The sequence below is a fragment of the Aspergillus pseudotamarii genome, assembly GCF_009193445.1.
Source record: "Aspergillus pseudotamarii strain CBS 117625 unplaced genomic scaffold BDV38scaffold_3, whole genome shotgun sequence".
NCBI classification, from domain to species: domain Eukaryota; kingdom Fungi; phylum Ascomycota; class Eurotiomycetes; order Eurotiales; family Aspergillaceae; genus Aspergillus; species Aspergillus pseudotamarii.
This window is the reverse complement of record NW_022475017.1, coordinates 828,757-851,586: the sequence shown is the minus strand read 5'-3', so window position 1 is coordinate 851,586 and position 22,830 is coordinate 828,757. Positions and strand designations below refer to the sequence as shown.

General features: G+C 49.2%; 6 protein-coding genes across 6 annotated transcripts; 4 read left to right on the top strand and 2 right to left on the bottom strand.

Annotated features, from left to right (window-relative positions):
• The first annotated feature begins 96 nt into the window (after positions 1–96).
• On the top strand, positions 97–1,267 carry BDV38DRAFT_96385 (proteasome maturation protein). Its single transcript, XM_032064199.1, has 3 exons — positions 97–281; positions 370–811; positions 907–1,267. Exons 1-3 carry the CDS (start codon positions 279–281, stop codon positions 972–974), a joined length of 513 nt encoding a protein of 170 aa, XP_031919107.1. The 5' UTR covers positions 97–278; the 3' UTR covers positions 975–1,267.
• A 569-nt stretch (positions 1,268–1,836) lies between these two features.
• BDV38DRAFT_96418 (uncharacterized protein) lies at positions 1,837–3,315 on the bottom strand. The gene is made up of 3 exons (XM_032064200.1): positions 2,342–3,315; positions 2,181–2,264; positions 1,837–2,122 (listed from the first exon to the last, which is right to left on the bottom strand). Exons 1-3 carry the CDS (start codon positions 2,886–2,888, stop codon positions 1,965–1,967), a joined length of 789 nt encoding a protein of 262 aa, XP_031919106.1. The 5' UTR covers positions 2,889–3,315; the 3' UTR covers positions 1,837–1,964.
• A 4,226-nt stretch (positions 3,316–7,541) lies between these two features.
• On the top strand, positions 7,542–9,302 carry BDV38DRAFT_96602 (uncharacterized protein). The gene is made up of 2 exons (XM_032064202.1): positions 7,542–8,691; positions 8,746–9,302. The coding sequence occupies exons 1-2, from the start codon at positions 7,888–7,890 to the stop codon at positions 8,983–8,985; spliced, it is 1,044 nt and encodes a 347-aa protein (XP_031919105.1). The 5' UTR covers positions 7,542–7,887; the 3' UTR covers positions 8,986–9,302.
• On the top strand, positions 9,303–11,792 carry BDV38DRAFT_96438 (putative MFS monosaccharide transporter). The gene is made up of 4 exons (XM_032064201.1): positions 9,303–9,716; positions 9,773–9,880; positions 9,945–10,485; positions 10,542–11,792. The coding sequence occupies exons 1-4, from the start codon at positions 9,620–9,622 to the stop codon at positions 11,392–11,394; spliced, it is 1,599 nt and encodes a 532-aa protein (XP_031919104.1). The 5' UTR covers positions 9,303–9,619; the 3' UTR covers positions 11,395–11,792.
• Positions 11,793–12,932: 1,140 nt separating this feature from the next.
• erg8 (phosphomevalonate kinase) lies at positions 12,933–14,999 on the bottom strand. The gene is made up of 3 exons (XM_032064204.1): positions 14,923–14,999; positions 14,386–14,818; positions 12,933–14,337 (listed from the first exon to the last, which is right to left on the bottom strand). Exons 2-3 carry the CDS (start codon positions 14,736–14,738, stop codon positions 13,239–13,241), a joined length of 1,452 nt encoding a protein of 483 aa, XP_031919103.1. The 5' UTR covers positions 14,739–14,818; positions 14,923–14,999; the 3' UTR covers positions 12,933–13,238.
• A 1,835-nt stretch (positions 15,000–16,834) lies between these two features.
• On the top strand, positions 16,835–22,578 carry BDV38DRAFT_267633 (uncharacterized protein; the record flags this gene model as incomplete). Its single annotated transcript, XM_032056628.1, has 6 exons — positions 16,835–19,977; positions 20,008–20,131; positions 20,162–20,251; positions 20,282–20,646; positions 21,306–21,490; positions 21,572–22,578. The coding sequence occupies 6 exons, from the start codon at positions 16,835–16,837 to the stop codon at positions 22,576–22,578; spliced, it is 4,914 nt and encodes a 1,637-aa protein (XP_031919102.1).
• Positions 22,579–22,830: the final 252 nt, after the last annotated feature.

Genomic DNA, 22,830 nt, shown 5'->3' with positions numbered 1-22,830 from the left:
GCTCACGTGACGGTCTTGCTTACCTTCCTGAGGATCGGAATTGCGGAGGTGGTAGTTAAGTTGTGCCGGAGGAGCTGTGGACGCGCTATCCTACCGTTGCCTTGTCAGGTCTATCGTCAGAGCTTCGGTATCTGTCTAACCTCCACTGCGCTTTCAGTTCGGCTTCCATCTTGAAACCTCCTCATCTTCCTCGACCATATACCATCGACACTGGTATCTCTCACGTATCGATAAATCAGCCCGATAATATATTAAATCTCACGCTCAAATCCACCACAATGGTATATGCTCACCCCATCCAACCACCATCCCAGAACTACATACAACACCTCATCCAAGTAAAGCAACCCAGCTAATGAAAGAAACAAGTCTCTCCGCATCGCCCCAGCCACGAACTACCGCACCCAAACAACCAACACAACCACCCGTCAAAACATCCCCATCTCCCTCCCGCACCCCTCAAAAGGTGCCCCCTCAGCCCCCGGTCTCCCCGACACTCTCCGCGACAACATCACCCTCCCCGCCTCCCGGGGTCCTCCCTCCTCTCAATCCGAAATCCCCGCCTCCGCACACCCCCTCGAAGCACGTCTGATCGCCTGGCGCCAAACGCAGGATGCAATGAAGATGGAGTCCCTGCGTCGGGCATATGGTATCGCGGAGCCCATCCGCCGTGGCATGGAACTGAAGCTCGTGCGGGATGGATCATTCCGGCCGGCCGTGCTGGGAGGTGCAAAGGCTGGCAATGTTCATGAGGATATCCTCGTGCTCGGTGGACGGGATACGGAAGTTGGGTGGGAGGATGTTTTCAAAGGTTCGTCGTCGCTCTCCTCTACCTATATTTCTCTACCCCGCAGTAGCTGGAGCTTGTGTTCGAGGATCAGATCTCCATATACTAACGCAACACAGGAGACGAGTTCAGAGAACCACCCACTTTCCACGACGAGATGGAGAAGAGGCTGCGGATGGATTTCTAAGCTACGTTTCGATTGCCGGTTCTTGGTTTCCGTTTATGCTTCGTTGGTCTCGTTTATTTAATTCATTGTATGGGTCGTTATGATTCTTTCTTCTCGATACAGGCGGGATGTGAACAAGAGGATTTGAAATGTGGCCCACTCATGATTTGATGGGCAAATACTACTAGATGCAATTAGACATACGGGTTGCATGGACCAATAGTTGGGCTACACGTATTGGTCGATGATCATAGTAGGCCATGAAACAGATTTAAGGAGGCCATTGTACTCCTTTCGTGTCGCGATGCTGTTGTTCGTACGTCTCTAGTACGCCGCCAAGTCAGGTTATACGGTTAGAAGCCAGAGGCCTTGCGCTACCTCGTTTCCTTCTAGCTATGTGGTGTGCTCATAAGGTTTCTCAAGTAGAGATGTCGGCGTGGAATTATACACCATGATAACTTCGTCACGCGGAGATGTAGCAACTACGGGAGGATCACGGGAGGGTTGGAAACCAGTCTTGTGCTTAGTGATGAACAAGAATATGAAAAAAGAATATGAAGAATCTGCTAATATGTAGACACATGCTGACGAACAACAGCTTGGCGGATCAAAGAAATAGGGTATATACGAACGGGGTGAAGGGCAAGAGCAGCGTCGAGCAACTCGAGTGGTTATGCAAACAAATGAAAACCATAGAACCAGAACACACTAAGAATACCACACAAATGCCTCAGTGCTGGAAGAGCAAATACTAATAACCGGAACGCCGTCCCTGTTTACGGTCACAAATGGCCAAGTAGATATCCCGCATCAAGGCCACAGAGCGATGGCCATGCCAAAGCGCTCACAAATGAAAGAGGGAAACCCCAAAACAAGATAGACGGATGGGGGTATGGGCATAATGAGTCCATCGCGCCCAAGAGTAAGCCAATTAGACAAGACCTCTTGCGATATTTAATAGACCACTGCAACCCCCATCATTGGTATGTGCAAATACAAGAGCCAATGAATTTATTGGATTATACAGCGACACCCCGGGCTGCGTTCACTGGCTTCACGTTCCCGCGGGTATTGTGGCTTAGAGCCTTTGGCGTCCTCCTCATCGACAAGTTCCTGGGGTTTGACTGTCATATGCACCACATTGGGGGCATCACGGCTGAATTTGGAGTCTGGAACTGAATCAGCACCTCGCCAGGTAATATTCTGTTTCGTACACATATAACATACCTGATAGAGGCGCTTTATCGTCGAGCAATTTACCAAACGAGATCAGCCGAATGTAACTCGGGGATGATGGTTGCGGTTCCCAATCTAAATAGATGCGCACATTAGTTTTAAGCCGATCTCACCCGGCCCGGTCCTTGATAGCTGTCTGCGCCAATACATACCTTGTCGCCATTCCCTCCAGATCAACTCCTTGAGCGTGTATACGCTCATAGCAAAAGGATCGTTGTTTTCCACATTCACTGACCGCTTCTGGAGATACTTTCCATCGATCTTGAACGGATGCCGCGAACCTGATGTCAAAAGCAATGTAATCATCAGCGACGGGCCCTGGTCTTCCTCCTTCGCGTCAGAATCCTGCGATGGCTGCTCCACCGAAGGCGCCTCAGGGGCCGAGGCCCCGGACTCAGCGGCGGATGCATTGAGAGTCGGAGGAGTATTCGCATCACTTGGTGGTTGGGGTGGAGGAGCGCTTTCGCCACCGACGAGAGGCTGTGCGTCGGACGTCTCGGTCACTATATGTTGGTTGGGGGTACTTTCGTCATGGCCAGGAGTAAGCGGGTTCGCTGCCGATTCTGGGGCTGAAGCAGGAGTGGAGGCTGATTGCACATTGGATTCTTGGGAGTGCACAGCGGTGGTAGGGACTGAATGCTCGTTGTTATCTCCAAGTCGCAGACTGTCCGTCTTTACATTGTCATCGTTGGAGGCCATGTTTGAACTAGACAACCTCCGATGGCCGCTCACACTAGGAAGAGGAAACAATGATGGAATGTGACAGCTTGATGGGGGTGAGTGAGGACGGTCGGGGTGTTAAACGAGGGAAAGGGTGATTAATTGATTATTCTACCCCTATAGGGACAAGGATGGCGGAACAGTTGTTTGCCAAGTGGGGGATGGAGATGAAGGAACGATAAACGAGAGGATAGAAGGAGGATGAGCCAGCGATCCGCGGCTAAAAGAAAGGAGACGGGAGTGGGTTTGACTTGAAGGGTAAAAACGAGGTACAGGCCAAACGGAGGAACCAAACGGAGTGGTTCTATTTCGGGAGAAGGATGAAGGGGGCCATGCGACCGACGAAACACAGGCGATAAAGGAGAGGAGTAGGGAGTGAGCGAGGTGTTGTGCCTTGTGTACTTTGTACCCGGTACTACACAGACGGTAGGTAACTATGGGAGGGGCGAGGGGAATTCTTGGAAGAAGGCGAGACAGTTAGTCGGAGAGAGAGGAGACGCTTTGCTAACGGGCAAGATGTCTTGAGCCCCGGCAAGCTGCCAGTAAGAGTCTAAGGGAAGAGGAAGTTTGGTACTGGGGGCGGAGAAAGAAGGGGAGAAAAAGGGAAAGAAAGGCGGTGATCTGGTTGGTTTGCTAGTCTTGCCGTATGGAGTCGTTTACTGGTCCTTCCTAGTAGTAAGTTTGTCCTTTAGTACCTTGGTAGCTTTGGTCTATAACCTCTTTGAATGACAGTTTCCACTCAATCTAGATTAACGGTGGATATTCTTCCTTGAATGTTTTCGCTCTTCTCTTCATTCCACTTGAGAGGATGGCACATAGGGCAATGTGGGCGTGATGGTTGATTGCCGATCGGCTCGGCGCGTGCGGAGATCCTGCAGCATGAAATTGTACGGACATATGTATGACGTGGTTTTGTCTAAACCCTTTCCTCGGGTTGAAATAAGCTATTCTCAACTTACATATCTTGCTTATCTGCGCACATCAGACCAGGAAAACATCGTTCAGTAACGATGGGTTACCTGTGTTGAGTGGAAACAGCTCCAGGGACATATAGAAGGTTTAGTTAGGGTTATATCACTCGACTAAATAACACTCCTTATCAACTAACCTGGTTGACGTTTGCCAACCGTATCCGTGATAGATTGACCAAAGCTCAGAAAAAGCAAATTAAAGCTTTTCCTTGTCCGTTAGAAATACTAGTTCGACCTAGGGAACTCCTGATTTAGATGCTTTGGCTTTTATTGTCTTACGAGTATCTTGCCAAATCAAAAAAGCTAGGATACCACAGCACATGCACATGAAAGGTGCACCCCAAACAAGTTCCTAAATTAGAATTCATTCAATCCTTGAGCCGGCTAAATCTTCTATTTCCACTTTTGTAAGTAGATTGGAGTATTCCTTGGGAAATTATGCCCATACACCCTTTTCCAAAATCAGTGTGGTGCTTGAAACAAGCGTAATTTAAGATTAGATTCTGCAGAGCGTCCCCAATTTAGGTTGGTAGATCTACCCTTCATTCATGCATTTGTAAGTAGCACTTCGGGATCAGAGGCTTCTATTGCCGAGCGTGTTACCCTAAACACTGTACTACGGAGGACAGTATGAGCTCTAGAGAAGGTCTCACAGATGATGTCACGGCCAGTTCAATTAGAGGCTTCCATTATATGCGCTTTGAAATGTTTATGTTTCTTTTTCATGGGCTATCCACCACTGCTGCTACGTCATAGGGCAGTGGAGATTTGTAGCTCTGATCCCGCGAGAGGCAAATGACTCCTGGCTCGTTTCAATTAGATTCTTCTACTTAATTCAGTGCTTCATGGCCTATGACAGTATCAGCCATTTCAAGTCTCTCATTTTTGAGCCCTTTTGCAGGGTTCTTCTTAAGTACCATGCGGCTTCAAGAAAGAGTTTAGACTGTAAGAGCAGGGAGGATTCCTTAAGCTTTTCACACCACAATACACAATCCGACGTGCCTCAACGATAGCTGCTGATATTCTGTAGTAAGTAACTCACAGTTCGATCTGTTTATTCACCTGAATGGCTATCTACCCTAGGAAACCGCTTTGAAATATATAATGTGTCCGTGTTAAGGATGGCCTTTCAGACAGATCGCAGAGAAGATGAAAGGCTTAATAATGGTCTAGAGGCTGTCTCTCCCGTGGTTCTGTAATCTCATACTGAGGATGCTCCTACAGTCAATGAGCTCTTCTTTTTTGTAATTGGGTGTAAGCACCTAAGTATCAGAATCACGCCTCCCTTTCATGGTCTCAGAATTCATAAGCATAGAAGGATGCAGGCAGCCAAACAGATATGAAGATCTCTTGTTGGCCAAAGAGTCAGTGTTTGTTATTCTAAGTGGAGATCAAGTAAGGAGGATTGGAATGCTACCTACCCCGTACCTAGTTCAGGACCCATTGACCAATGTACATTCTTCCCCCACACACACTGAAGCTAATGTGGTTGTTCGTATCATTATGACTCAACAAAGTGCTGATCGCCAACAATAAACTCTTCTTAGTCGGGAAGAGCCTGGAGAAATTATTGACTGCGGCTGGAAGTGCCTAGAGGCCTCGCTGACCGCTGTTATATATCTGGACTCCAGAGTCATGGCTTCGTAGGTTTAGCATGCCCCTTCCTCAACCGTTCATATGTAGCTTAGTCTTTTTGTTCTGTCTATTTCCTGATTAAGATAAATCCTATTTAGTGATTGGTTTCATATTAATCTGTCATGGTGGCTCTTCGTTTGTTAAAGACCCCTTGCTCTGTTCAAGATACTGGAATACTTTGATTACTCTTTGCCGGGCAATTGATAAAATCCGGATCTAAGGTTTCTGACAGCGCACATTGATGTAGGAACCGTTTTCATAACGATTCTTGTACTTGCATTTGCATACGGTAAAGGATGTTCATGCTTGACTTGAACTCTAAACCCCAGAAAATATACCTACGGGATTGACACCTGAAAGCCTGCGAATCCCTTAACAGGGTGAGTTGATCTGGCGAACTACCCTCACCGATTCAAAGAAGGCATACTTAGATGAAGTAAGGGAAAGCAGCTCACAATGTCAGGTGATGTTTTGATCAACGCCTTATATACTCAAATCGAAATAAGCAACCGATAAGTGGGTCTTGAGCCGTAAGAGTGGTATGTAAGTTGTTTGATTGATAATAAATCCCCGTCCGAAAAGAAGAGAATGCGCTTCTCGGAAATTTAGGGGTCTGTATGATTCTATATCTACCTAGAAGAGTGAGGCATTTTGATGCCGCGATACCCTAATAAGATCTCGTGACAAATTACAATGATTTTGCGATCTTCTAGATCACTGGAAGATAAAATTTTTTCTTCCGATATTCCACTAAATTCTCTATTTATAGGTTGATAAGAACCGGGTAAAGCGGCTATCTTAATGGCGCAAGAAATTGCCGAAAATCCTGATCTTCTAGTGTACTGTATATGTCGCCTCATCAGTCATACAATTGAATAATTTTTTAGTGAGTAGGGCCAAGCTAGACTGTCTCCACTTAGTGTCGCGAAATTTTTCAATACTGTGCCTCCCTGATCTACAAGGCACCCATACTGAATATGCACAACGAAAGTATAATATTAATCCTCCACTATAAAGAAAGAAAAAGGGGAATATTAACCAATTATAGAACCCAAGGGATTCATTCTTCATATGCTTTCATGCTTCGTAGTGGCCATATACATTGATGTCACTGCCGTGTAATTCAGAACAACATTCAGGGCCTAAATCCTAGACGGGAGATAGTAGTATGCCAATCCTATGACAGGGATGCTCTCACGCCACTCAACCGCTCTAGCAATCAACGTCTTACAACAATGGGCTTTTTCTTTTTCTGCCAGGTCACCTGCCAGGCAAATCTTCTGCTCTCACCTGACTAAAGCTCGAACATGTTCATAGAGGATGAGCAAAGGTCGAACGGGGTCCAGATAAGAGTCGGTGGGTCCCTTGCCTTCTGGAATGTCTGAACTGTAGAGCATTTCAGTACTTCCTTACCTTAGCTCTATCATCGCCTGATCGCCACAACAGGATTCCTGCGGTCTAATAACTGGAAAGTCACATTGCACACCCCTGACTATCGTGACATCACTCCCAACTGAGGGACGCGGTGACAATAGCAAAGTAGACAGTTCGTCCCAATGAATTGGACACAGAAAATAAATAAGGTATCGAATCATCCGATCGCAATGAAGGGTCATTTGCCTGTCATACCTTGGGTCGAAATAGATGTGCCCGTTTGAGATCCCTCGGCCGTGGTACCCGGGCCGACTAAACGTCTAGTTGAAGTCAAGTGGGCCTTCCCAGATGCTAACATGTAATTCTTGGTTTTCTGATATGCAGAGTCTCCGCGGCAGATATCTTTTGATGCAATCCAAAGTCTGGACTGGGTCTAGATTTGGTCAGGTCATATGCCCAAGCCCCCAACAGCATTGAGCATTGTTTTTTAAGCTGCAAGCTGTACTATCACTCCGACCACTATTTACAGACGATGTCTTCCTAAGTAATTTGGTTTTCGCTGATTCAAGCATTCTCATCTCATCCATTTCTTGATGATGCTACAGTCATCGCTACACACCTCCGACTATATGGCCCGGATTAAGTCCAGTGAGCCTGAGCTCACTATCAGTTTCACCGAGCCTGCGGTGTTCATACCTACATACACACATAAACCCGCTGTCCTGAGGGGTTCTTGTGAGCTGAAGGTGAAGGAGACATTAATGGTGAAGAGATTAACAGTCAATTTTCACGGGGTTTCTCATGTACACTGGCCACATGGTAAGAAAACCCAAGATGCAGTTGAAGGAACCGCTCTACGACAAAGACGCCAGAGAATAGTCTAACAGAACGTAGGTCTTCACGATTCGAAGACCATCACAGATCGTACCCTGACGGTGTTCGGTCCGGATATCTCAGGGACCGGATCCCAACACCACGCCGATCAGGAAAATCTAGGAATGTTGGAAACGGGTAGTACGGAATGCAATACATCGCGCCAAAAATGCGGATTGTGGGGCACCATCACCAACAAGTTATGTTCGAGATGCAAAAGTACCGCCGCGCCAGATTATCAGCTATTGTCTCCGGGTACCTATACATATAATTTCGAAATGATACTGCCCCCTCAGTTGCCGGAATCTGTTAATGTACGACGAAGCCATGTTCGATACAATGTCCGAGCATGTCTAGAATTCCCAGGCCATTTCAGGCATAACATCGTCCAGAACATGCCGATCGCTGCTATCCACTGTCCGGCAGAGGATTTCGTGGAGGATGCAGAGCCGGTTTACATTGCTCGGGCCTGGAAGCGTTTGCTTCGATGCGACATCCTCATGTCAAGAAGAGGCGCTCCTCTCTGTCATATATTACCTGTGAGCGTGTCTTTTGCCGAGTTGGCTAATTCGAGGTTCCATGGGTTGCAAATCTATATTTCAGAGAACGTTCAGTTCCTCCGAAAAGATGGTCTGGTTTCCTGCCTAGGGCCTTTCAAGAGGAGACTCTTATATGAAGCGGCCGAAGATTTTGTACCCACTTTGCCGCCCTATAGGTTTGGTGAAGATGATGACCACCTTTCAGAAAAGAGCAGCTTTGGTGTACAAGAGAGTGTGGTGCTTTCGGAGTGCGAGGACAAACCCGCGACGTCCGAGGGCATGACGCTGAATATCGACTTGACATTACCCACTTGCCAGGACCATTCTGAAGATAACTGGATGCACTTTAGCACTGAGTATAAGAGCGCAAGAGTGTACCATTGGCTTGATGTAAGTCCATCAGTGATTTAGTGCGAGAAAAACTTGTAGTAATGACGCATCCAGTTTGTGTTTTCCATGTCTAAACATGGCGCACCGCCGGTCGTGCAGAAGATCGCCAGGGTTCCACTGTCGCTGCGATCCTGTTATGCACAACACGCCAACGCGTCCCTGCCAGCTTACTCACAAACATGTGAAATAAAGCCGTTTAACACAGCTCCCGCCGAGGGATCTTTTGACCAAGAATCTTTTGATCAGGACCAGCACTGGTGGTCGGCGGACGACCACAGATATTCTGTTTCTTGACGGGTTCGGGTTCCCGAAGACTGACATTTAATAAATAAGCTTTCACTTGGCTTCCATTGCGACCAATGATAGTGACTAGTTCGGGTTTGAAAAACTTGACGTCGACAAGTACTCATGCAACCCGACATTTGGACGACGAGCCAAAAATTTTTCACGCATGTTGTCTCCATCGGTGGGGACGACTCGTGACTGTGGTGGAATTAAAGTGTTCTGTGAACGGGTATTACATCATTGCCATCCCACCGCGATGGTTAGCAGGTCCACTCCTACCTTTGATTCTACTCTCTATGGTGCTTCCAAGTGGCCCTTCATGACTTCCTCCAGTCAAAGAAATCTGCCATGATGTCAAGGGCAATACTCCCCATGGTCTCCATCAATGTGGAGGTGGAAAGCATTCTCCCCATAGGGTCTTCCTCCCCCATTGGGGTATGTGACGCCACAGGTTACCGCACACAGTATCTCTGTCGACGATTGTCGACTTGGAGCCGTCCCTGTTTAAAATCTGTCTGATCCTATCGTCCTGTACATAAGTTTTCTTTCTCGGTCCAACCTCTTCCTAATATTATACCAATTTAATTACTGCTCTACCCCAGATATTGTGCATTGTGCTTCAGCGTAGTATAGGATTCTCATCATGGCGCCTCCCACCTATGCGGGGATGTCAGGGCGGAAACTGTCACTGACAGTCTCTACCATTGCAACAATGGGGTTTTTGCTTTTCGGATATGATCGTGAGTCTCTACATCTTGCATACATTTAGGGGAAGTTACGCTGACCATGGCTGTAGAGGGTGTGATGTCGGGCATCATCTCAGACCCGGCCTTTAATGACATGTTCACGGCAACCAAGGACGACAATACAATGCAGGCTACCGTAACTGCAGTCTATGAAGTCGGTAAGTCGCAATGCGGCCCTAGCAGTGCTCCCTTTCGATCGAGTAAGCTGATCATCCAATGTAGGTTGTCTCTTCGGTGCGATCATCGCTTTGCTATTTGGTGATCGGACGGGTCGACGGTGGATGGTTATCGCCGGTGCCACTATTATGATTGTCGGTGTCGTTATTCAGGTGTCTGCCATGCCAGGCTCGCTTCCCCTTCTTCAATTTATCTTCGGTCGAGTTATTACTGGCATTGGGAATGGAATGAACACTTCAACAATTCCCACATACCAAGCCGAATGCTCCAAGACTAGCAATCGAGGACTTCTTATTTGCATCGAAGGTGGTATTATCGCCATAGGTACGGCTATTGCATACTGGATTGACTATGGTGCACATTACGGACCACAAGACCTGGTATGGAGATTTCCGATCGCGTTCCAGGTCTTCTTCGGTATCATTATCATTGTCGGCATGCTTTACCTGCCCGAGTCACCTCGCTATCTCATCGCCCACGACAAAGTCGCCGAAGGCGAGCGGGTCCTCGCCGCGCTAGCTGGCACAGAGATTGAGGATCGTCACACTCAAACGGAAAAGAATCTGATTCTTGATTCCGTCCGAGCGTAAGTCTTCCTCTTCCATGATATGTACTTGACCTTTGAAGCTTACCGTGAGACAGTTCGGGTGCCACGAAAGCCAAGTTCAGCGATCTACTTACTGGTGGACCATCTCAGCATCTGCGCCGCATGCTCGTGGGTTCGTCGTCGCAGATGTTCCAGCAGATTTCCGGTTGCAACGCTGTCATCTATTACCTCCCAGTTTTGCTTGAGCAATCTATTGGCCAATCTCACAATTTTGCGCTCTTGATCGGCGGTATCAACATGATCTGCTACGCTATCTTTGCAACGTTCTCATGGTTCTTCATCGAAAAGATTGGTCGCCGTAAATTGTTCCTGGGAGGCAGCTACGGGCAGTGCGCAGCAATGATTATTGTATTCGCCTGTCTTATTCCTGGCGATAAAGAAAGTGCAAAGGGTGCCGTCTTCGGCTTCTTCCTCTATATGTGCTTCTTTGGAGCCACTTGGCTGCCCTTGCCATGGCTCTATCCTGCTGAACTCTCTCCCATCAAGACCAGGGCCAAAGCCAACGCCATCTCCACCTGCAATAACTGGCTGTTCAACTTCACCGTGGTTATGATCACCCCTGTCATGGTGGAACATATCGGCTGGGGCACATACTTGTTCTTCGCTGCATGGAACGCGGTCTTCATTCCAATCATCTGGTTTTTCTATCCAGAAACTGCAGGTCGTAGTCTGGAAGAAATCGACCTGATCTTTGCCAAGGGATACGTGGAGAAGATGAGCTATGTGCGTGCTGCGAAAGAACTTCCCAAGCTCTCCGACGATGAAATCGAGGCCAAGGCAGCCGAGTACGGTATCCTCAACAACAACGAGAAAGTCGAGGAACGAATCGCCGAACATGCCCCCCAGGACTCTCAGGAATACTCGTCCTACCTGCCGAGTCAGCTATAAGGGATTACCCGGTGTTGAAACTCATCAACTCACTGTTCTATACTGAATAGAACCTCAAAACTAGAAAAGAAACATATATTGCGAAGGCGTTTTGGACTGCCTATACTTGCTTTTACCGGATACCCATGATATCAGGGGATGTTTTCATGCGATGGATATGTTGCATGGCTGTACATATGTACATTTGAATAATTATATCGTTTATGTTTATAGCTACGATGACATTTATGTCGCTTACGGGCCCAATGAATTGAACTGTTGTTATGATTAAACAAGACATCTCTAGCTTTGGCAGCCATACATCACCTATTCTAAACCAAGGCAGAACGATAACAATAAAAAGCAACAAAGATATGTGCTAAGACTGAAGACGTAACCTAAATCCCTCCCCTCCTTCGCAAACCCGCCCCCCCCCCCCCCCTCCCCCCCTCGGGGGGAAGAACCAGACCCTAATTCCCCTCCAAACCAGATTCCCCTTGAGACATACTCCTAGTACCACCAGAACCAGAACCAGAACTAAACTCCCATAATCAGCACATTCCAAATAGAAGCCACACAAGCAACACTCAAATCCCTTACCTCATAGCTACCTTCTTCGAAACAGCCCAAATACAAGTCCCCAGAAGAGCAACCTTGACCAATCTCCCGATACCCCCGCGACTGAATCGGGGATGGGGGTTATGATAGAAGTTCGGGTTGAAGGGAACCGAACGCATATCGGTGATGTGTGGTGGTCGTTGGGGGCGACTTCTGTCCTAAAGCAGACAGTATGGTAAATGAGGTATATGATTTGATAGAATTGAGCTCGTTGAGCACTGCTTGTTTCTGTAGGATGGGTTTATATGCCATTCTCGGGGTATGGGGAATTGTCCGGGGGTGAGGTTTTGGGACCGAAGTTCGGGTTTAAGATATGGGCTGAGTCTATGGAAGGAGGGAGTAAGATTGTAAATTTATGGGGCTGCTGTGTTTGATTAGATGAGCACCGAAGAGCTATATGCTCATACGATCAACATAATCGTGGAGAATAAAAGTTTACCGAAAGTGCCAGGCAGGTACGTCCATAGATCGCCCGACTGCCACAAGCATCGTCTCGACGCCGGTAGCAGTGGCAATATGATATGCCTAATTATTATCATTTGGAGTGACAGGGGCCGTTTATATGCATTCTGTATGGGATTGCTGACGATATATTGCACTGGTTCATACAGACCGTGGTTGGTTTTGGCTAGATAATAATAATAGATTATCCCGAGTCGTGTGGTCTCCGGTATCTAAAGGGTCTGGTTATATCTTTTCCAGGGCCGACCGCGTCCAGCAAGAATGAAAACGCATCATAGCGTTTCAAGGGCACGCAGTCGTGGTTTGTAGGTTTGTAGAGTTCGGTTTTTGCTTGACTTGGCTTTGGATTACGGGTCTGCACATGCAGTAACAATTATCCTAACACTGACCCTAGATGAATGTAAGATTGATTGTATTTGACGCTCTCTGTTTTCTCTTATTTTTCTTGGATTGAAGGGAGACTGGACAGCCTCGGTTCACAAAATGTCTACTAGCTTTATTGCATTATCATTTTGCGTAGGCTATCTTATGGAAAGATGCAATGGTCATAATCGTGCTTAGACTAGAAATGCTCTTCATCACTGGCATCGCTCGTAACGGAATGCTTGGGCTAACAGAAAGGATAATAGAGAAGACTGCACAAAATCGATATTAGCGCCGAGTTCAGATGTAATGTATGCTGAGTCGGATAAACATTCTTTGCCGTTTAGCACAGTAACTCTCGAATGTCATGTCTACTTGGGTTAGTAGCTGTGCATGGCGAGCATGTGGACAGAGCTGTCGACTTAGATCCAGCCGGCATACTGATCGAGACCCTCATTTTTGACTCCATCTGAGCCGTGACGCACACCGAGGAGCCGGACAGTTCCGATCTTGCCACCGAAATCGTCCTCCACCTTACTCTCCCAGTTCTCGAAGAGCTCATTTAACTTTTTAAGTACCTCCTGGTCATCGCGGATCAAGACAGCAATCGCATCATAGCCTCCCGCACCAGGAACCACACCACCAATCACTCCGTCAATGGCTGACACTGCATCAAGCAGTTCTGTCTGTATTCTCGGCTCAATGGGGACTTCCGCCTTGCGGGTCATGCTGCGAAGGTGATTGCGTGAGCGCTGGATGAGGTTGCGGACATCATTGAAATCTTCGGGCGATTCTTGGTCAGGGCTCTGGGCTAGCTGCTTGAGCTGAAGACAGAGCCTTTCATTGTTCGACTGGAGGGCAGCCCAGAGAAGATCGGCTTCCTGCTGATTTTGTTTTCGCCATTCAAGCACTTTCTTGACCATCGAAGGGGAGTTTGAGCCGCATTCAACGTCGCACAGAACCATCTGCATGCCTCGAGGAAGTCGCATGCCGAAATCTAAGCACTCTGTATCCCACGGATGCTTAGGGTTGGCGTCCTCCACAACTGCAAACAACCGCTCTTCAAACCCAGGCGAACCGGCGTCACCGACGGATTCCAAAATGCTTGGAGAGAATCGGCGATATAGGCAAGATCCGTAGATAGCAGCAGCCACATCAAACCCGGATCCCACTTTACCTTGAGCGGCACAGTGGGCAGCCTGTGCCAAGTTATGAAGCTTGTCCCGAGAAGCTCCGAGGTCGTCTGGCTGTAGGGTACGGTGAATGACTAGGGACGATACTAGAGCTGTCACTAGAGCCGCGGAGGAACCCAGTCCTGTCTTGTGGGCCTCGTGGAGAGGAACACCGAAGTTCACAAATCTTCCAGGGGACTCAGAAGCCCTAGAGAAGGCGGTCTCAGAATAGTAATCAGTGTCGGCCAGAATGGTCACGGAGAGGGACCCAAAGTCCTTCGAGTCGGCTACATAGCTGATGTAGGTGAGAGCGTAGTTGAGAGAAGTTTCGACAAACGGATTAGGATGCCTGGATCCTTTAGTTTTTGAACAGTACCGGTCGAAAACACTCTCTTACCCTTCGTTCTTTTGGATTACTTTGATTCCACCTCCATTCTCACAACGCTGTATACCGTACTCCCACAGTGCATTGACAAATTGCGGCGAGCGTACAACCACGATGTCCTCGTTATCCTTGTTGTCTACAATACTTCCGTCCTCAACTGCCTCCGTATTTGGACCCCCCCTCACTGAGCTGAATGACGTACCACGCCGATGACCTCTTTTCAATTGTTGAACAATAACGTGGATCCTGGCATCGAGTGCGATAACCGTTCCCGTGTAATTGCGGTCTAAAACGAGGTAACCACCGGTAAGAAGGACCTTGCCCGGGGCAGACAAGGCGGTGCTCCTAGATGGCGGATAGGACATGAGGGTGGCTGGTGGTTGTTCGACCAGGAGGTTATCTTAAAATCAAACGGGCTGGTAAGTCGAACTGAATCTGGCGATCACTTCAACACTGAATCCCAATAATCAGTCACCACTCCATATATGTTTCTGAAGAAACTGTTGTCCGATTTTGTATAGAGTATTGGTTGCCCTGGATTGTACGCACCGATCCGAGGAAAATCAAATTGCAAAGGGCGAACGTAGGCGAGAGATCAGCGTTATCGACGACACGGAGAGGTACCCCCGGTCCCATGTAGTAATCTATGTCGTTTCTTTCCTGAATCGGTCAAAAGTGCCCCACCTCGAATCGTCACCGAAGATAGGATAGAGATGTTTGAGCCTGGGTGCCGCAGAAAATTCAGCTGTGCACGAAGCAAACAATACGATTATTATTATTATGATTAATTCTGTAAAAGAGACTGATTATATGTCGGGGAGGGAAGCTTTCCAGAGCTCGTATTATCGTTCCACTGATTGATTTCCATGTTGTGGCTGCAGCTGATATGAATTGTGGCTGAGACTCTAATGTTTGTGGCTTGAGCTCTGATGTGACGCCGCTGACTAAGGAGGGTCACTCCTCTCACTCGAACAACCTTCAAACACCCCAACAATCGGGTTTGATGTTCCATCATCATGCTATTTAATACTAGGTTGTCGGATTCTAACCACTATTATTGGTGGCAGTGAGCCGCCGAGAGTAGGGGTCGAAGGCTCGAAGCCTAGTTTATTAGGGTAACCGTTTATGCTCTGACCATCGTATGACATATCGGGAACTTCCCATCGGACATTTGATCAGGTGTACGGATACTCTTTTGTACTGTTCTCCGTCCGCCGTTACCCCCGTACTTATACTCAACAATAGATTCGGAAAACGAGTGAATAAGTACTGGCTAAGCAGGGGTTCAAACAAGACCATTGGCCCTAGAGAAAGACAAGTGGCCTCTTCTGCATGGGAGTTTATCCCTTTCGTCGAATAACATGACTGAGACGGCAATTACGTACCGCGATGGAGATGGAAGGAAAAGTTAATTCTGCCGTGCTCAGTCACTGCTGAGAAGGGAAAATTCAATACTCCGTACTCGCATTTTACTAATACCTTCCCACTTGTCCTCGAACCGTTTGGTATGACCATGGGCAAAACCCTAGCCATTCAAGCACAATAAAAAATATCGCCTCAGGCATCTCCGTCGGTCGTTCGGTCTTCGGATATCCGGAGCTTAGGATCCAGTCCCACACGGGGCTTAGACGCCAAACTCCGGAGGAGGGTCTAAAGAAAATGAGCCGGGACGCGGTGAGTCACGTTTGGCCAGACATCAAGAATTCCCGCTCCTGAATCTTCCTATGGCCCCAGTGTGGAAAGCTCGCCGATTGGGTTAAGTCCCCTGACGGCTTCTTATCCCGGGGTTCCAGGGCCACCTGACCTGTGTAAATAGCCTTAGGCAACGAGGGAATGACGAAGGTTATTTGTACTTTTTTTGAAATTTTTTTATTTTCTCGTGTTTTCTAGTTCGCATCGGACATGTTTAGAAGAAGCATAGCCATATTTCTTTAAACCTCCCCCTGGTTCCTGTCTGGGTTCCTTTTAAATGTAGGATTCTCTGCCCCCTGCGTCTTGTAGATACATACCCGAGGGTTTATTCCTTAGAATTCCATCCAAGACGATTCGTTCCCCCAAAGGTACGATCAGCTCTAGTACTAACCTATTGAATTAATTATCCTCAAAGAAGTCAAGTCGTTGCGGGATCGGCACTAACCTCCATTAGGATTGGTCAACGATTATTCTCGCCTTCTCTCAAATATCCATCCATTCCCTCTTGTCCGATCTGTCATATTTTTCGACACCTTAACGAAAAGATTTTTCCTCCCTTCGTCTCAATTCTCTTGTATATACCAGCGCGTTCCTTTGACGACCAGTTGTCGTCAAATGAACCTGCATCCTTACTATTATTTTGATTGCAAGGTAAGAATCAGACAACACATCACCAGAAGTCGGAAAGGTGGAACTAAAAGAATGGTCGCGTGACTAACGTTGAAATCAGCATTGCCTCTTCTCGCTGAAGAGGACTCCTGCCAGATAAATGGTCTTCAAACCGTTCACCCATCTCGCACGTCAGAGTTTCACCAAAGCCTTCACTCATGGCTATGCTCAGTCGGTAGTTGCGGCGTCGCAGTCTTCCTACGCGTCCTCTGCCACATTCAATCAACTCGCCAATCAACCGGCAAAGGTCTCCCGGAGCGCATTGCAAAATGTATTCCAACCCTCAAGTTCTTCCGGCGCTGGCGCCAAAGCCAGCCAGGGCGGCTCGGGCTCAGGAGACTTAGGTCTCGCGGCGTATTATGCCGCGTGGCAACACGCTCAGCAGACCGGTGACGATAGTGATTGGAAACAGTTTCAGGTGAAGCGGAAACTAGGGTGGAAACCGTCGACGCCGGAAGAAGCAGCAAAGTCCAAAGAGGATGGCGTGAACTCGACGAATTCCCATAACTTCGACTCACCCCATATCACGAAGGCCTCCGCCAATGCCGATGTCAGCGCTCAGGTTGAGGAGGCGGTAGCTCGAGAGATTCAGATCCAGGAAGAGCAAGCCCAAGCTGAGGAGGCATCCGAAACAAAGGATGACTCGGCCACTGAGGCATTCCCTGAACTACCAGCAGACGTAGCTGCCATCGCGGATGTGTCCACGGAACAAGCTCGTATTGCCTCCGACCAGATTGTCCAGCTGGCTTTAGCAAAGAAGTACGCTGAGATCCCCAGTGCATTCGAATCACTGCTCAGAGATGGCTTGACTCCCACGGTCGGTGCTTACAATGCCCTGCTGGAATCGGCTGTGCGGCTTCATGGTGACACCGCCCAGGCAATCCCGAAGGCACTGGATGTCTATTCTGATATGCTCCGTCGTAGGGTAATTCCCGACGAGCAGACGTATCGGACTCTCGTCCAGCTCTTCGTGGAGCGCGCACACGATGCCCTGAAGTCCAAGAAATCGCTCGAGCAGGACCGGGTCCGCTACGGAGGAATGGAAGAGCCTGGCAAGTTCATGCTCCACTCAAGCGAGTTGGAGCGAGCCATTCTCGATGAGGACCATTCGCTCGGTATCGCCATCAAACTGTTTGACACTGCTACCACAAGACACACCGATCTCGTATTTCCATTAGACACCTACAGCCGCCTGATTATCGCTTGTGCGAGAGAAGGCCAAGTTGAGAATATGATCCGCATTTACGCCCACATGGAAACCCACAAAGTTACACCGCATGCCTCTATCTTCCCGTCGATGATCGATGCTTTCGCCTCTACTGGAGATCTGAAGAGCGCTGTGGAGTGCTACAACGAGTATAAGGCTCTCGCAATCTCAGACGACAATGGTACGTTCAGCATCGTTCAACGCCTGGATGGCCAGGTGTACGCTGCGTTGGTCAAAGCGTATCTATCGTGTGGTAAGGAGAAGGAGGCTTTGCGCTTTTTGGAGCGGATCCGGGCCTCTTTCGATGAGGTGACAGAAAACCGAGAAACTCGGAAAGATGCTGTTGAAACCGTGATCGTTAGAGATGGCCTTGTTTCGCACTCCTTGAAATCGGGTGAGCATGATAAGGCGTTGAGTCAAGCTAAGACACGGTTGCGCGATGGGGCCCTGGATCATGCCATAGCCGAAATCTGCATCGCCGCGGCGGATGCCGGTAACCTCAAAACGGCTTCCGAAGCATACGATTGCTTGCCTACTGATACCGCAAAACGTCATGGCCCTGCTATCTCGATGCTGGCATTATACGTTCGTCAAGGCAACGTGTCGGCGGCTAGGCCTCTATGGGTTATGCTAAGCACTGTGGGTCAGACAACGCCGGACATGGTTCAGCCGACAGCGATGTATTCGGTGGCCTTATTGAAGAGTGGTCAGATCGAAGAAGCCCTAGTCGAGGCCCGTAATATGTTTGGCCGGGTCCGCAACGCTTCGATCGACAACCCTTATCAACTCAACTCCGTCCGGGAACAGATCAATGAAAGTCTTCATCTCATCGGTCGCGAAATTATTCAGACTGCTGCCGTCCTCTCTCCCAAAACTGTCATGACTCTCCTTTGGTCAATGGTGGAAAACGGTGGACTGGTCTCCCCGGTCGCTGACCACGCTGTCGCTAGCCTCGGTCCTATTGCCATCCAGCAGCTCAACCCCCGCGACCTAACTCTTGCCCTCCAGGTCCAGGCTGGCATGCTTGTCAACAGCTCCGCGTCTTTGGATGTTGCGCACCCGATCCGCTTTTCTCACATGCTTGACATTGCCTTGGCTACCGGACTTCAAATGGATCCCTACACTACTGGCGTCGTCGACCAGGCGGTCGGGAAGCTATTCAACAGCCGTCCTGACATGGTAAGGAGGTGGCACGACCACCTTGGCCTCACCTCCAGCCCATCTTCGTTCTTGTCCGATCGCCACACTCCAGTCTCTGAAATGTCGACGATGACCTCCGCGCCTAGCGAAGACTCCTTCGATCCATACGCGTATGCCACCGATTTCAAAGGATCTGCGATGATTGCCGAACAGTTGGAAAGCACCAGCGGTCGCCCCGAGTCCCACCTCAACGATGCTGTCACTCGGCTTCGGAACATGCGCCGCTCTGGGCGCCATCCTCGCTACATCACGTATGCCAAACTGATCACCGCTGCCGCTAAGTGTCATCGCAACGATTTGGTTCATGAAATTCTAAGCATGGCTCGCCGCGACGTCCCTCTCTTGCACCAGTATCACGCTGTCAAGTACGGCTGGGTGTCAATTCTTGACGCCATGGTAGCCTCCTGCCTTACCCTGAATGATCGCAGTCTCGCCTCCAAGTATCACCAGGAGCTTTCGGAACTTGGCTCTGCTCCATCTGCCAACACCTTCGGTCTTTACATCACCACGCTCAAGGAATCAACCAAGACCTTCGACGAGGCGACCGAAGCCCTGAAGATCTTCCACCGTGCGGTCGCCGAAGGGGTTGAGCCTACTTCGTTCTTGTACAACGCCTTAATCGGAAAGCTTGGCAAAGCCCGTCGTATTGATGATTGTCTTTTGTATTTTGCCGAGATGCGTGCTCAGGGTGTGCGTCCCACCAGTGTTACCTACGGGACAATTGTGAACGCCCTTTGCCGAGTCAGCGATGAACGGTTCGCCGAAGAGATGTTCGAGGAGATGGAGTCGATGCCCAACTACAAGCCTCGCCCAGCTCCCTACAACTCCATGATTCAGTACTTCCTGAACACCAAACGCGACCGCAGCAAGGTTCTGGCGTACTATGAGCGCATGCTCAGCCGTAATATCCAGCCCACCATGCACACTTACAAGCTGCTCATCGACGCATACGCCTCTCTGGAGCCTGTGGATATGAAGGCAGCGGAGAAAGTACTGGAAACCATCAAAGCCGCCGGACAGCAACCCGAGGCCGTGCACTATGCATCTCTCATTCATGCTCATGGCTGTGTGATGCATGACATGAAAGCTGCCCAGGGAGTCTTCAACTCGGTCGTCTCCAACAGCAGAGTGCGACTCCAGCCATGCCTGTACCAGGCCCTCCTGGAGGCCATGGTGGCCAACCACCAGGTCGCACAAACTGAGGACATTGTCAAGGATATGGCCCAGCGTAGGGTCGATATGACTGCCTACATTGCCAACACTCTTATTCAAGGGTGGGCCACGGAGGGCAACGTGAGCAAAGCTAAGACCATCTATGATAGCATTGGTGTGGACAAGCGGGAGCCCAGCACTTACGAGGCTATGACTCGTGCATTCCTCATGGCGAACGAGCGAGAGAACGCCTCTCGCATTGTGCAAGAGATGCTGTCTCGTGGATACCCGACCGCTGTCGCCAGCAAGATTGTGGATCTTGTCGGTGGCGGTGCCGCGGTCGCTGCTGCCCTGTAGGCACTCGCGTCATCCACTGACGAACCGTTGCCTTCCACCCTCTCGTTTCAAGCAGGAATAAAATCACTGCTTTCAATCGAAAAGGGATAAAAGAATATTCATTTTTAATATGTTCTCAGGGCTGGATCCCTGTCTTTGGCTGTTTCCAGCCCATTTGGTCTTCGCATTGGCATTTGGGAGGCAATACCATGCCTATTTGGTGTACATTTTGTCCTACATCTTGTTTATGGTTTGCATTCAGCGAGCGGATATGGCGTTCATGTAAAAAAGGGGTTATGATGCTGTTTGGTTTCAGGGCTATTTACTATTTCTTATTTGTTCGATAGACACTCCCAACTCTCCAGTCAGGAAGATCCTGGCTGCAATTCTTTTTGAATTCTAAGACTTCTGTGCTGTCCACAGATTAGTTTTGGATAATCAATACTAAACTTATGAACCGGAGAAATTGCGGTTGCTTCCAAGTCTTGCGTAGAGAGTAAATAAGCCTGTAATTGATCTGGTTTACGGAGTATTGGCGACGGACTTTGGCATCGGCGTTTATCGGCCAACCCCGCGGAATAGATTAAGTCATTCAACGATGCAACGGTCACACACTTCAAACCTCCCACTTTCTGACTCCTCGTTCATTCAACTCCAATTACTTCCTCGTCGGTAGAAGACAGCCTATGCGTCCTCTCCGGCTGTCATCTTCGACTTACTTCTCTCTCCGGCGCATACAATTCGCTCAGTGCTATCACCAAACCCCGCGACACCTATCCGCCATGAGCTCAGAGAATCCAACAGCTGATCATCCCGCCAGCCCAGGCGATGACCATGGGAAACACCCCAGAAAGCTAATCTGTAGGTTCTACTCGTCCGAAAACCACGGGCATAACCACAGTTCTAGAAGCATAGCTGCTGACACACCCCCGCATTCGTCAGTTGCACCGGGTGACATCCAAGTATCAACCCCTAATGACCAAACAACGCCTCCCCACAAGCCGGACACCGCTACACCTGCCAATATCTCCCGACTCGTCGCTGAGGCCCTTCGGTCGGAGACCTCCACGCCCAACTCCGTTACCGAAAGCCAGATTGTCTCCCACCCCGCTCGCGCGCATCAGTTCGTGACCAACCCGCCACTCACTGTCTCCCAGATGCACCCCACCAATCCGCTCCATCAGTTCCATACCTGGTTCCGCGACCCGCGGCTGTCTGCGTCATCAGCCCCGGAAACTTGTACGCTGGCTACGGCGTCTTTGCCCTCTGGTCGGGTGAGCGCGCGCGTTGTATATCTGAAGGAGCTTGACGAGCGGGGCTGGGTAGTCTACAGCAACTGGGGCAGTCGGCAAGGGAAGGGCGCACAGGTCTTTGGTACTCAAGCAGATGGAGATAGCGTTCTGGGTGCCATGCCCGAGCCCGGCGCAGATGATGACGAGATGCCACAAAGGAACAAATGGGCAGCTCTCACATTTAGCTGGGGAACTACCGAACGGCAGGTGCGTATCGAAGGCCTCATTGAACCCCTTAGCCGCGAAGAGAGTGAACTATACTGGCGGACCCGCGAACGGGGTAGCCAGATCGGTGGCTGGGCCAGCTGGCAGAGCAAGGTGCTCTGGTCCGCAGAGCCAGACAGTCTGATCGAGCGGCGGCGGAAGAGCCTCGCGCAGGATGTGTTCCCCCAAGCTATTCCGGGAGACGTGGATGAAACGGATATCGACGATGGCCGGGCGCTGCTGGAGAAGCGAGTGCGCGAAATGGAGGAGAGGTTTGCCAATACGGAGCAGATCCCATTGCCTCCGTTCTGGGGCGGCGTGCGTCTAGTACCGGAGTCGGTAGAGTTCTGGCAGGGCCGGCGTAGTCGGCTGCATGATCGGTTCCGGTATGTGAGGGTGCATGACCCCCAGAGTGACTCGTATAAATGGCGAATTGAACGACTTTCGCCGTAGAGTAGAGTATAGATTAGATGGGTTACTATACATAACTAGCAAATAGCGATATTGGTATTTGGTCGATGAGACATATTCTGTTTACTTATAGTTGCTAACACTTGAAGCTCGTGCTCAATATTGAGCCGTCGAAATAACTAGAGATCATGCTCATCGAGGGGATTTATTAGATATTGCGATTGTCATACATTTAGAATAGGCCATTATCCGGATCCAAATAAGAGGCTTCACAGGGACTAAAACCCCAAAAGC

Coding starts and splice junctions, on each gene's coding strand:
- BDV38DRAFT_96438 (XM_032064201.1), top strand. CDS start 9,620: ATGGCGCCTCCCACCTATGCGGGGATGTCAGGGCGGAAACTGTCACTG. Junction 9,717..9,772: donor TTTGCTTTTCGGATATGATC/GTGAGTCTCTAC, acceptor CCATGGCTGTAG/AGGGTGTGATGTCGGGCATC. Junction 9,881..9,944: donor AACTGCAGTCTATGAAGTCG/GTAAGTCGCAAT, acceptor CATCCAATGTAG/GTTGTCTCTTCGGTGCGATC.
- BDV38DRAFT_96602 (XM_032064202.1), top strand. CDS start 7,888: ATGTTGGAAACGGGTAGTACGGAATGCAATACATCGCGCCAAAAATGC. Junction 8,692..8,745: donor GAGTGTACCATTGGCTTGAT/GTAAGTCCATCA, acceptor TGACGCATCCAG/TTTGTGTTTTCCATGTCTAA.
- BDV38DRAFT_96385 (XM_032064199.1), top strand. Junction 812..906: donor GTGGGAGGATGTTTTCAAAG/GTTCGTCGTCGC, acceptor AACGCAACACAG/GAGACGAGTTCAGAGAACCA.
- erg8 (XM_032064204.1), bottom strand. CDS start 14,738: ATGTCCTATCCGCCATCTAGGAGCACCGCCTTGTCTGCCCCGGGCAAG. Junction 14,338..14,385: donor GTAATCCAAAAGAACGAAGG/GTAAGAGAGTGT, acceptor TAAAGGATCCAG/GCATCCTAATCCGTTTGTCG.
- BDV38DRAFT_96418 (XM_032064200.1), bottom strand. CDS start 2,888: ATGGCCTCCAACGATGACAATGTAAAGACGGACAGTCTGCGACTTGGA. Junction 2,265..2,341: donor CTGGAGGGAATGGCGACAAG/GTATGTATTGGC, acceptor GCATCTATTTAG/ATTGGGAACCGCAACCATCA. Junction 2,123..2,180: donor CGATAAAGCGCCTCTATCAG/GTATGTTATATG, acceptor ATTCAGTTCCAG/ACTCCAAATTCAGCCGTGAT.